Source organism: Eleginops maclovinus, chromosome 6 (genome assembly GCF_036324505.1).
Source record: "Eleginops maclovinus isolate JMC-PN-2008 ecotype Puerto Natales chromosome 6, JC_Emac_rtc_rv5, whole genome shotgun sequence".
Taxonomy (NCBI): Eukaryota; Metazoa; Chordata; class Actinopteri; order Perciformes; family Eleginopidae; genus Eleginops; species Eleginops maclovinus.
In genome coordinates, this window is record NC_086354.1 from 4,198,221 (window position 1) to 4,211,814 (window position 13,594).

The window sequence follows — 13,594 nt, forward strand, 5'->3', positions numbered from 1 at the left end:
GAACATTTCCACCCAAAAATAGAACATTTTAGAACAAAAATAGTATTTGAAATACTCACTCATACTTAATTATATAATTTAGATCAATATTGCATAAAGATGATATGAAACAGATTAAGTGTCATCGGAATCATCACATATGTTCAGGGTTAAAAGAGTAGACTGAATTAGTAATATTGAACAAAATTTAATAAAGATAATGAAATCGCTTGTCCAGTTTAAGTTCTACTTAAACCAGAAAAAAAGTGGCCTCTAGGTAGTTACTTTCTTCAGCATAAATCAAAAACGCAACAACAGTTCATAAATAAGTATCTTCAACGCACACAGTAGTTCAAAATATCGGCTTTTATTCAACCTTTAACTAAGCAGGTTTAGAAGTAACATGTCAACCTATATAATCATGTATAAAAAATGTAAGAAGAAGAATCTCAAGAGACAAAGCAGACGTAACATGTATGTTCTTTGGCTACAGAAGCCTGCTGGAAGCCAGTGGTAGCAACATGAAAGCAGAGACCGTATACATTACCATTTCATCATACAGTCTGTGGCTGAGACACTGGCTGAGGAGAAGCTCCACATGCACCGACTACGTCCGTACAAAGAAGAGGTATCAATGTCAAAAAGCTCTGTCCATGTTAACAAATATCTCGAAATAGAGACATCTGAACTGAATGTGAACCTCATGCAATGACATACAGCATGTTAGTTTTCCAGTGATTGTTTTGTGACTCGGATTAAACAAGCAGAAAAAAAAGCATTGCAGTACAAAATGGACAAAAATATAATTTTGCTAAGAAAAAAAGCTTACATACATATGGTCCAACCAATGGAGGAGCTGATGTAAAAACACTGATCAACAATAACAACCTCCATTGCGCCGCAAATACAGGCCTATGCAATACAGTATAGCTTTTGGGTGCATCCTGAGTGTGTAAACTAGTAGGTGATTTTAACTGTAAAAAAAAATGAAATAAGAGTCAAATTATCACAACAATAATGCTCCTCTTTGTATGGTTCTATGTGTATCCAGGACTAACTTGCATAGGCAGCACACACAAAAAAAACCACTTCTGAACTCTAAGTTTTGGAACTGGGTAAACAACATTCTCGATATGCAGCAATTTATTTATTTTGAATAACAATGAGGAGAAAAACTAAATAGGTCCTTAAATATTTCAGTCAACATTCATTTGAATCATCAAAATGTTTTAAAGGTTACGCAGTTAGACTAAGGCAGTGGAGCTCCTCAAAAAGTAAATCTTATAACCAAGTATTTACTTGAAGCCCTCTGGGTTTTGGGCACCATTTACGCACAGACTCTCATAATTACATATTAACTGGGAGAGTCACCCAACATAAAAAGGGATTTCAGCTTTACCGTGGGTGACACTGCAGCTCAGATTTGCAGTTCAAGAGCACAGATTATCATTGGATGTGAAATCTGTACTTTGAAACGAGAGCAAGATGCTGAACGTAAATAAAAGCATTATGCGAAAACACAATAGGAAAAGGTAATAATAAGTGTAGTATAATTCTATATAAAATAAAACATTTGCAGCAGCACATGTCTTGTGTATTGAGCTCCTCCTGAACACTTTCCAAAACACAGCTGAAGGTACTCGTCACTGCGACTAGAGGGGAGGCTGTTTTAAGGGAACACGTTTTATTTACCCAAAGGGTAAGAAAGTGAATTTTAATCATCAAATCTAATTGTTCATTGCAATAGTGAAATTAATAAAAAATCTCAGAACAAAGTGTCCTCTCTGTCTCTACCATTCAATGAGTGATTAACTACATTCTGGCAAAAAAACGTAGTTGATACTGAACTGGTATGAAAACGGAGAGCATATAACTGGATTTGAAATTAAGAACAGTGATTCACTGAAAGCCTACATGGGCAGTGCACAGCTCAATTATTCTGAACCGAATTAATCGGGGATGCTGTGAACATTTAAATGTGATGCAATGACAGTACCCTGACTTGATCCTAGAAGTGTAAACTTTAAACACATGATGAAATGTGCACTGAACCAGTAGGCTTTGCAGTCAGCTCAACTTGCTCTTATCTAAACCAAGGCATTTCTCAGTTAATGCTCTGATGCAGGCGGTGTGCACAAGTCCTTAGCACAGCTGTACTCCTCCTGCAGGAGCTGCTCAGAGGCGAGATGCTGAGAAGTCTAGGAGGCGGTGACTCCTTCCCACTCCACCAGGTACTGCACCTTTCCGTCGAGGGTGACCCGGCGTGCCAGGACTTTGTATTTCTCCCCGCAGGCCAGCCGCCCCGCTGCTCCGAAGTAGCTGCTGATAGAGCTCTTCAGGTGGGACAGCTGGCTGTTGGGGTCCATGCCGTGCACTATGTCTGTGGAGTGAAGCCCCGGCAGCGGGGTCGGCATCTCTGTAGCGGAGGGGTTCAGCTCTGCGTGGCTAGGAGGGGGGATCTCTGGGTTGGGGGGCTGCAGGGCCCGTCGGGGCCGCCCGCGTTTCCTCTTTAAGGGTGGGTGGAAACGGGCATGGTGCAGGCTGTGGGGCGCGGCTTGCTGGAGCTACAGAGGCTGAAAAATGGAAGTCAAAAAATGTATTTTCAGTCCAAGGGCAACCACAAGAGCACAGTGTATACAGAGGGGGTGAACATCTTGGGGATTTGAGCCTTTGCAGACCATTTACATGCAAACCTCTGTAAACACACTACAGGAAAGGGAAAACCCCCAAAAGAAGATCTATAAAGTTATTGGGATTTTTCTTCTGGGGAATATAATGGTTTGCAAAAAATCCTGGCAACCAATCGAATAGTTCAAGATTTTTCGGTGTCTCAGTTGATCATGTCTTTGGTTCAAAGGTGTACCATATCTCCCTTCCACAGGTCAATAGAGGAAGGATTAAATGGTGCAAATGCATAGTGGACATACCTGGACTGTCTTGAAATGCTGGTTGAGGTAGTTTCTGTGGTGCTCAGGGCTTCTATGGACTCCATATCGGAGGTTGTTGAAGACAGCTGAGACCTTTCACTCCTGGTGTTTTGGGGACGGTGAAATGAGAAGAGACAGGTGGATAAAAAGAGATTTAGACAGGAAAGAAAGATCCTAAATCTTAGAGCTAAATCAAATAGTCCGTTAACCAGTCAAAGCAGAGACAATGAACCTACAGAAGTGTGCCTATTGTTCGTTGAGTTTTAGTACAAAAACAAGCACCTTGAAGATGGTACAGTAGCTTCGCAGTGAAGCTGGTGGTTTAGGAACAGGACTTCTGCTACATGATTGCTCACTTACTTGATAGAGTGATCCGTTGTGTGGGGTTCTAGTAGAGGCTTTCTAACTTCCTGATTAAGATAAGAAAAACACATTGTCATGTTCTTAGTGGGTTTTCTTATATTGAGGTGGTTTTACAACTCTCGACAACTATGAACACATCAAGCCGTCACCCACTAGTGTAATAAATATATGCGCGCACTCACGTGGGAGAAGAGCTCACTGCGTTGTGGTCCTTGCTTTCTTTTTCTCTTCTTCTCCGTCCCATTGGTAAAACTAGAGCAAGGTCTAGAGCAACACCAACAGTATCACAAATATTATAAATTACACTACTAAATATTTGTTTCATGCATTGTGAAACAAACTACAAGGTGCATCAAAACGCTGCTCTTTAGAAAGATCTCTTCCTCACATCACCCCATCAGTCCAACGCAAGCAGTTCAAATTGAAGAGCTCGACTGTTTTAACATTTATCATCAAAAGTAGGTTCCCCATTATACCTCATGCCAGGGAGGGCCTTCGTGGACTTGCATCCCTTGATGGTGATCTCGTGTGAAGCCCTCTCCATCATTCTGCTGGTTGGCTCAGAGTTTGGGGGAGCGGGAGGGTAACGGATCCTCAGCCCAAACAAGTGCTTCTTTTTCTTTACCTCCTTCCCCGACATGAACCTAGAAGAGAATCAGAGAGAGGGTGATGAACAAATGCTAGTTAAGAAACGGACACAGCACTGTACTCTTTATGTCCCCAGTAAAATACTAACTTACATGCTGTTGTTGTTGTTTAACGCATCCAGAACCCTTTCATAGCGCTCCGACATGGGAGTGTTGGCGAGCTGCAGACACGGGGGAGGGGAGGTCGCCAAACAGGAAAGGCAGGGTTAAAAAAAAGAAGGAAAAAAAAGGTAAATATTTCAGAAAATCAACACCATATGGTTTCAGAAGCTAATTGGAAGCCAGGGATAATCTAAAAATAATTAACCCTCGTGTCTAGTACAAGCTGAGGCCTGTACGATGAAGCAGCATGCGCGGTGAGCGACTTCAGGGTTAACTCGGAGTTTTCGGTCCTACAGCGCTGGTTCACTTCTAACCTGGGTAAAATCGCTATGGTGACTTATGCTGAGCACCTAACCCTGCTCTGGAGCAGGATATGTTTGAGATAAGAGATCAACTTCAAAATGTTGACTGCAGGCGCTGGGGATCAAACCACCGCCCGCCTGAGCCACAACCCCCCCCGATAATGGTTAGAGTTAACCTCTTGAGTCGAGCTTCAAGCGGAGTGATTGTTTACCATTTGTTGGTAAATGATTGTTGACTACCATAGTCAGGAGAGAAGCTAAAATATCATCCGTCTTTGCATAAGATTATACAGAGATATTTGGCAAGGCACATCTGGAAATTGGACCCATGATGTCCCTTTACACAAATACATTATGGCTTTTTTCATGTGTGTGTGTGTGTGTGTGTGTGTGTGTGTGTCCAGAGTTGGATCAAAGTACCTCCCCCAGCTGCAGCAGCTCCCAGTTATCGTTGATGTAACTCATCAGGTGCATCTCAGACTCAAAGTACTTCTTCTTGTGGATGACGCTCAGGTTGTACAGGCTCAGGTGCGACACATCCTCCCTGAAACGTTTCAATAAAAGCTGTGTTTTGTTTCCTACTTTTAGTCTGGCTCCAAAAGACAAGGCAATGTATATAGGAGATGAAAGGTTATTATGAAGGCACAGTGGCACAGCTAAAGCGCAAAGGAAAACAAGCCAGAGACCATGGCTGCCCCCCATTAGTCGACAAAAAGAATATCGTCAACTTATTAAAAACCTTTTTAAAAAGGTCCATCTGCGCGCCGCATGTGCTATGACCAGCCAACCAGAAATCCCCTCAGACTTCATGCAGGGCTGTGCCTGGTCCTTAAGTTAATAGTCGGGCAGGATATCCAAAGTGTGCGATCCTTCTGAGCATGTAAGGGACCAGCCCCAAAAAGTGACATGCAAACTCCGCTGGAGAAAAGGTGCCTCCGTATCGACGCCATCATAAGAAAACACAGAGCTTTATTATCCCCGACAACATGTGTTCCTTCCTCACACTCAGAGGAAAACAGCAGCAGTCAGTCAGGCAGTAGCCTAGCTTTGTATCAACATATATAAACCTATAATATATAATCATTCTGAGCTCAGAACACGATCAATTCAAGCTTGCATTTCAGGATCAGGGCGTAATGTGCGGAGGGATTTTTGCCGACAAGCGTATTTGTCGCTGTATCCTGTGTAGTATTTATTGGGGTGTTATATTCAGATATCAATTATAAAAACTAGAACGCAATGCTCAGTGTGTGCTTGCTGCTTGTTCTCACACACATTAGGAATCCTTACCGGAGCTTCTGCTCTGCTTTTACCATGCGGTGCGCTGTGACTCATAGGCTTTCTACATCTAATATTTCTACAGTTTAATTTATATTTCATGTGAAGCACAACGTACTTTGCTGTTACAATACAGTTCTTTATCAGCCTTTGAAACTGAAAACAATAAAGAATGTTTTTATAAATCATAATATATCATATGCGAGACGATTAGTCGACTAATCGCCTGAATTGACGACTGTTGTTCGACTAGAAAAACCTTTAGTCGAGGGCAGCCCTACCAGAGACAATAGCCTTGAACTGAATTATAGAATAAATAAAAGGAGCATTTAGAGTAAAAGGGGGCATTGCATCACTGCTTTGAGAAGACACGCCATCACATCCTTGTTTATAATAGTAAATCATATAACGTCTAAAAGGAGGGGTAACAAAACTCTTGAGGTTCACTTACCATCCCAGCTGCATTCGGCTGATGTACTCAGGTCCACCGTTGCAAACGGAACAAATGAACATATAAAACCTAAAATTACAAACCGAAAACACGTCAGCTTATGAAACTACAGAAATGGTTGTAATTAAATATGTCAAAGGCCTGGTGCTTATGGTTCTTGTATTACACAAGCAAAACCACAAGGCATTTTGTCCTCGTACTGAATGAAAGTACGCAGTGGTGCTAGTTTAAACAGAAAAATATGGAAATGGTCATTTGCTTACATTTAACTTTAATAAGGTTTAATTCAGCAGGAAGAAAGTATTCTGTAGCATGAATTGGAACCTGCCAGTTTCATATTCTTAACACTCTCTTCTCTAAACCATGGTTAAACTGATGACCGAGATCCCTGGCAGCCAATCACAAGTCTTTTCCTCGGCTTCTGGCATGAATATAAATGTAAACAAACAAGTATGAAACATAAACATGGTGGTGTTTGCACCTGTCTCCATAGAGCATGGGCATCTGTAAGCAGTGGAGACAGGCCTCATGGAACCACTGCTCACACCCGTGACACTGCAGCATCTTCAGGTACCAGCTGCAGGGACAGGACAAGAGAGAGGGGGGTTCAAACAAATCTTTATGTGCTTGTGAACACCAATTAAATAACATGAGTGTTCAGCAGAGCGCTGCAGCTGCTGTTGGCACGCTGGCAATCCTAAAGTTAAGAATGGTTGGAAAGTGGGAGATGTTTACCAAGGTTTATTTTAGAGTATGTAATGTGTTACTCACTCTCCTGGCCCTCCGCAGTAGCAGTAGCAATGCTGGATGTTAGTCTTGTGGCCCTGATCCCAGACCAGTTCTTCCAGAGCGTATGGGAGGGTCAGGTGAAGCCCCATGTGCTGCTGCTGCTGCTGCTGCTGCTGCTGCTGCTGCTGCTGCTGCTGCAGATAGCCCTTAGCAGACCCTGCCCTCATGTGTGCACCCCCCCTCTGTAAACCACAGACACAAAGCATATTTACAAGGGCATTAAAATATACACACAAACATTCTAGTTTCTCATCTTCATTTTGCCTCACAGCTAAAGCAGAGCAGATATTGAGTATCCCAAAATAGATGTCATCTAAATACGTGTTCAAACAACGCAACCAAAGGTTTCATGTACTTGTACACAAATAAAGAGCTGTACCTTAGGCAAAGAAGTGAGCTCACACTCTGAACAGAGCCACTTGTCATCGGAGTCGATGACAGAGGCATCGATGACGGGGGAGTGACACTGCTGATGGTAGCCTAAAAGACAAACATCACACTTACAGGCAGCTGTCAGCTCATGCAGTGGTTCCCAACAGAGGGTACGGGGACCCCTAGGGGTACTTGAGGGGATTGCAGGGGTTAGCTTGAAAGATTAGAGATGCAATATATTTCCACACAAAAACAAAACAATGTTAAGCTCCCAGAAGTGAGTCCTAATATTATTATTTTTCGATGAAAATAAATGTTCATGTAAAGTTGAAATACATTTGTATTAACGGTGAGTTATACAAGTGATTTTCATCAAAGGAGCAGTTGGGTTTAATACAAGAATAAATGCAGGCACATCGCCACAGATGAGTGAGGGGGTTCTCAGCTCAAGGGGAAAAGGCTATTGGGTCAAACTGGCTATTAAAGAAATATACTGTATATTGTAATATCAGAAGGACTGCACTTTGTTGACGGTTAGTTAACAGTGATCAAAAACTGAACATTACCTTGGCCACACTTGTCACAAATGACAATTTCATTGGGTTCATCTGATGTTTCATCCTGGCATATAGAGCACACAATGTCATCGTCCTCATCATCTGCATCATCTTCGTCCCCTGAAACAGACACAAGGCTGGTTGAGACAGTAAGGGCCTGAATTCCTTTTTTAAGTCTCAAATAAAGACGCAACAATGGGAACATTTATTTTATTGTAGATTATCCTGATTGATAAGGCAACTGTTTTCGGAAAAACAGTTGAGGTTTAATGGTAGATGGAAATCTTAAAAGTGTGTTAAAACCTGGCTGTTTGTGTTGCCCCTGTAAACACCAGACAGTGAAGGCAGCGTGTAGTGCAACACTGTAATCACTATTCTCGGTTTGCGATGTAAGAACTTCAACCATCAGAGGTCAGCAGGAAACAAGGCTTTTAATGCCGTTGACCTTTTAAAGCTGTAGACTTAAACTTTTGTCTCTCCCATCTGGCGGTGATGGACAAAAATGACTTGTTTCTAACATTTTCCGACCAATACCATAACGTATTCCCAAATAGGGTGATTTGCTTCTAGCATCGACTTCCAATCCTGCCATCAGAGACTTAATCAGCATTGTGTGATGGTCTTGTTTAAGCATTAATTGCCACTTGTTTAGTGAGGGATTTAACGTAACGGATGTTAGTGACAAACTCCAGCTTAGTAATAAAGTAATAGTGATAAAACACTGCTTACATACAGCTGTGCAGGAACACGAGGAGCTCTTCAAGTGATCTATTTTATTTGGAGATTTTTACTTTACATTTCTCTTTGTTAGATAGCAACAGTTTGGCGAGGGGGAGTGGGACCCCCTCCACACTGTACATCTCTCCCCTATTCTTATTTTCACATATGGACAGTACTGATGGCAGACACTGTGGTCAGTTAACTGCCAGCACCAAGAGAGGGGAGATAAGGCGAGATAAGGGCAGACTGGGGGGGGCAATAACATAGCAGCTTAGATTACTGCACTTTTATTTGAAAGTAAAATCCAGATGTTAAATAAAAGCAATCCATGTCAATCCTGAAGTTGAAGGCCCTTACCTGTCTGAATATTCTTCCACAGGACCCAAGACTTTGAACGATCCTCGAAAACCACGAAGCACCTCTGCTTCTGCAGATTTATCTAAAGGAGAGCAAAATAGATGTATGTCTTTCTAAACGCCACACTGTTCTTAAAGCCTTTATTTAGTGCCAATGCATCTGTTATCTTCAACCCAGTCCAGTGGGATAGTTAAAATCATTCTTGTGTGTCATCTGCCAAATTTAGAGGATTTCTCCAGGTGTGTCCTATGATCAAAAGTGCTGTAAATAATCTAGGCTACAAGCTAAACTACAGATCTGTAAAAGAATGAGGATATAATAAGGGCACAAAGGTTTCAATCTGTCAAATATGTGCCTTTGAAGGCCTACTGTTTTTAGCAGATTGTGTACTGGAGTGAGTAGTGGTACTAATGTGAAGCAATTGATCAATATTATGAGAAACCACTTACACTTTTATAAGGCATGATTATCTTATCCTGGTTTTAGAGGCTGTTTTATAGTGTAGTTATTCTCTGATCTCACCCAGCTGTCCTAGCTGTTCTAATAATTGCTTGTTCTCACGTAGCTATGACAACCACAGATATGATGAATAGTTATTAAAAATCTCTGTGTGGATATTTTGTGAAAAGCAATAACAGTAAACCATACAATAGAGTGGTGCAGGGATAACGTATTTTTGTAGGCCGACCCGGAAGTTATCTGCGCATGGGTTCCCTCGACAAAAAAGCTATGCGATTTCTCTGTAGGATTTTGGAATATTGTACAAAAATAAGATCTGTGGAAAACAAACCTGTTTGATAAATGCACGTTTTGTTCAGCCGGATAATCTCCAAATGTCTACCCTACTTTTAGAATCATAAATCTAATCACCAGAAGCAAAATGCTAATGTTATGCTATAAACGAACTACAGAGGAGTACAGCAGGATTGCAGGACTTCACTGCTGATGTATTTAATGTCGTAGAACAAAACGTGATCCGTCTCTTAAATTTGTGTCAACCACAGACCTTATTTCGAGCTATTTTCGAAAATCCTACAGAGAAATCCCACTGACTCTGAGACGAGGGAACAGGAAGTGCTAACTCACTTCCGGATTTTAGGACTTGATCCTGTGCCACTCTACAGCCAGAATATTAATGTTGGGGTATTTAAATCAGAAATTATTTTTGATGCTTTCCTCTAGGGCAATATATGTGAAAATAAAAAAGTGCTGTCGTGCTGCAAATAAATTCTGGCCTACAAAAGGTAATCTACAGACTTAAAATAAATACTTTTGGTACAGATCCTTATTTTAAGATATTTTGTAATGAAAATGTGAATATGAAATTTTAAAGAAATTATCCTTACCTCAAATTGCAATATCAGTTTGAATAAACGCAGTTAGTCATTTTTTCTAAATCATGCAGCCCTACTCCATACAGCCCATCCATAGGTGGTACTGTGATAATAAAAAATAAATCAAATATAGTGCAAAAAAGGAGTAAATGCCCCCCACACAAACCTTGGTGATTGTCCCCAAGTAGAACAAACCGTCTGACCACCGGGCCAAGACGTCCTGCCCCTCTGTGAACCTGTCCGACATGCCCTCCTCTCCATACTCCCCCTGAGCAGAGAGGCTGCTGGGAGACAAGGGCACGGCCTGCTGCTGCCGCTGTGGGAGGGCTCTGTGATGGACAGACAGGTGATCCACAACCCCTGAGTCTCTGAAGACAAAGGGCAGAGAAGGGAAAGATGGAAACAATTAAATGAGGAGGGAAGCCTTTTCAATGCGGGAATGAGATGAATCAGTTTCTTAGTTTTTACAGTTATTCCAGATAATACTTAAATCTGTCGCATTATACAATTCACAGTCTCTGCTGCAGGCCAGGTGCTTGGGTTATCATTTAACAATAAATTACAATGTATGCATTTATGATAGGGTTAACAGCACCTGAACAATGACATTTGTATTGTTATGGCTTTTCTTATAAAATGTCTGAGCACTGGAAAAAGCGCTATATAAATCTAATGCATTATTATTATTTTAATTCAGAGTAAGAAGATGTGATGCTTTTTATACATGCCTATGTTTTTTTTTCTTTTAACCAATTGAAGTCAATTATACTTGTTAGAAACCCCCTTGATAATCAAAACTCTGGTTTAACATCAGACACACCACAATCCACACTATAATTAGGACTATCTAATAAATTCCTTTTAAACGGATAACATACAATAAGAATTATTTGAAGCTATCTCTGTGAATATCCACTGAAATGCTGTCATTGATATAATCTCAAATAAAAGGACATACTGTGTGGTTTCAGTAGATCTTACAAAACAATGGCTGAAAATGAGACGCATGCCATTTCCCCTCCAGTGGAAACACACAACAGGTGATTATACTCATAATTAGTGCTAATTGATCAAATCAACCACTTGCAGTCAGTAGGATGGCTGCAGGACAATGCTGAGTGTTTCTATAGCCTTTTCAACGTCATAAATGAAGTAAAGCAACTTAAAGCTGACGATATATAAACTGGCAATTGAACGTCAGCGACCCTTGTCATATATATTAATAAAAATTTGCCCTTGGTTTTTCTTATGTTCTGCTGCAAGTCTTGAGTTAATAAATTAAGCTTTATATTAAATGTTTATATATTTCCATTTAGCCAGTCGGGGATTCCCTTTGTTCGGATACTGGGTGAACATGGTCATTTTACCCTCTGGTGAAGATAAATAGCTAGCTCGAGATAACGTTGCATAGTAAAACCTATTAGAGCAGCTAGCATCCTAGCCGGATTAGCATGAATAACCCGCATGCAGAGCGGCAACGTTAACCCCGGAGAGGTCGCTGACCGACGGACCCACACCCCCGACACACAGGAGGAAAACATGACAACAATACCTCATTCGGTCACCTCTGGTTCTACAAATCACTGGAACAAAAAAATAACAATTATAGTAACGACAAAGGTTATCCCGCTTCTTCTGTGTTTGAGTTTATCTCAAAAGTATGTCGCGGAAACTTGCGGGAATCGTGCGTTCTTCAGAAGATAACAAACGGTTCATTTTCCCCCAGCACGTTCGCCATTTTGGTTTCCCGCTGATGATCGGGGAGTGCATTATGGGAAGCGTTTAAACTGCTGTTGCTTGCTGTCGCTACTATGCTCGCCTTTTTTTCAAAGATTTGAAAATGTAGGCAGGCCCTTTACAAAGCAAAGCATATCCGCCCCTTAAACAGATGTGCGCTTCTAGTCGAACCCTGCATATTTACAGCATTACTTAATCTGTAGGCAGTGGTGGAAAAATAATTCAGATTTTTACTAAAAGCACTAATACAGCACTGTAAACATACTCAATTTCAAGTAAAAGAACTGCATTGTACGGAAGAGGATTAGGGCCACATGAGAAAAAAAGGTTTGTATGTGCCCAAAAGTAAAAAAAAAAAAAAAAAAAACATTTAGATCTGAGATTTTAAAAAGTAAAAAAAAAAACTTTTTCTTTAGTTCTGACTTTTTCCCAAGAATTCGGAGATTAAAGTCGGAACATCCGAAAGAATTGTTCGCATGTTATCCTAAAACTCCTCTTGAGAATGGTACTTAAGTAAACATGTTAAAGTATGCTTAGGAAAATGTACCTTAAGTACAAGGTAAAAGTACTCAAAAGCAGCAAAACTTCACATTTAACTGTGAAAATATTTTTGAACAAAAAATGTTTTAGCAAAAATTACTGCAAATAATGTTTTTGCTAAGCCATTCATGGTTTTACTTACTTAGATATAATGATATGGTTTGATCGATACCAAATAATCGTATTTTAAATGTTTTGAAGAAGTATCGTCAACATCTGAATTTATAAAGCAACTACTATGCATCTGTATGAGTGAAACATTTGGTAGAGTACAAGTATAAAGTAGTATAAAAGGAAAATTATCGGGTAAGTACCACAAATGTGTACTTCACTGTACTTTAGTAAATGTACTACTGTTAGAAATATATTTCCTACACTACCTACCACTAAACTAACATTGCCCGCATTAAAACAATCAGGTATTTTGGCAGATTTTAGAAATTCGGAAGTTCAGCTAAGAAACGTGACTTTTAACCATTCGCTGTTGCCACAAGATCACGTGACCAGTGTTCTGTTGACAGACCATGTTTTATTACGGTTTAGAAAGTTACAAATCATCTTTGGTTTTATTTTGAATGTCTGGAAGTTGGGATACACCACATGTGAATAGGGTAATAGATTAACTAATAATAATCAATAGATATTATAGTAGTTTACTGCAATTAAACTTCTCTGATAATAATGTAACACTAAGCACACATTTACTTCGCGTCGATTAAACGCTTTGTTTGAATATTCAAATAAATCATTATCTTATTAATTGTTTTTCTAATTTGCATTATTTTCCTGTAACCAATCTGACATTCTATAAAGTTTGTTTCTCTTTTGTTGACATATTAGTAGAAGGAATTTGAGATATTATACTAATCAGAACATCCGGTTAAAAGCCTTTAAAAAATATGAATAAGTATGTAATGTAAATGTACTATAAATCACGCTATTAATACTATACATGGAAAAAGTCTTATGTAAAACCTTCAATATACTCGAAAAGTTGGTGTGTGTATGTTTTACTGGAGAGTATATGAGCCAGAAAAACTTGTTTTGAGAAAACGTGCTTTAAGATATGTCTTTTAAGAATAGACTGTGAATAGGGAAAACAAATGTATCTAATATCTTTAATTAATAATAATTAATAA

General features: G+C 40.0%; 1 protein-coding gene across 1 annotated transcript; it reads right to left on the bottom strand.

Annotated features, from left to right (window-relative positions):
- Window positions 1-326: 326 nt before the first annotated feature.
- mtf2 (metal response element binding transcription factor 2) lies at window positions 327-11,975 on the bottom strand. Its single transcript, XM_063886208.1, is given in 16 exon segments — window positions 327-2,500; window positions 2,503-2,552; window positions 2,907-3,008; window positions 3,267-3,316; window positions 3,452-3,533; window positions 3,746-3,913; window positions 4,010-4,077; window positions 4,741-4,864; window positions 6,050-6,118; window positions 6,531-6,626; window positions 6,821-7,020; window positions 7,218-7,318; window positions 7,777-7,887; window positions 8,845-8,926; window positions 10,345-10,546; window positions 11,731-11,975. Coding segments are annotated over 16 exon segments (1,833 nt in total). The 5' UTR covers window positions 11,736-11,975; the 3' UTR covers window positions 327-2,177.
- Window positions 11,976-13,594: the final 1,619 nt, after the last annotated feature.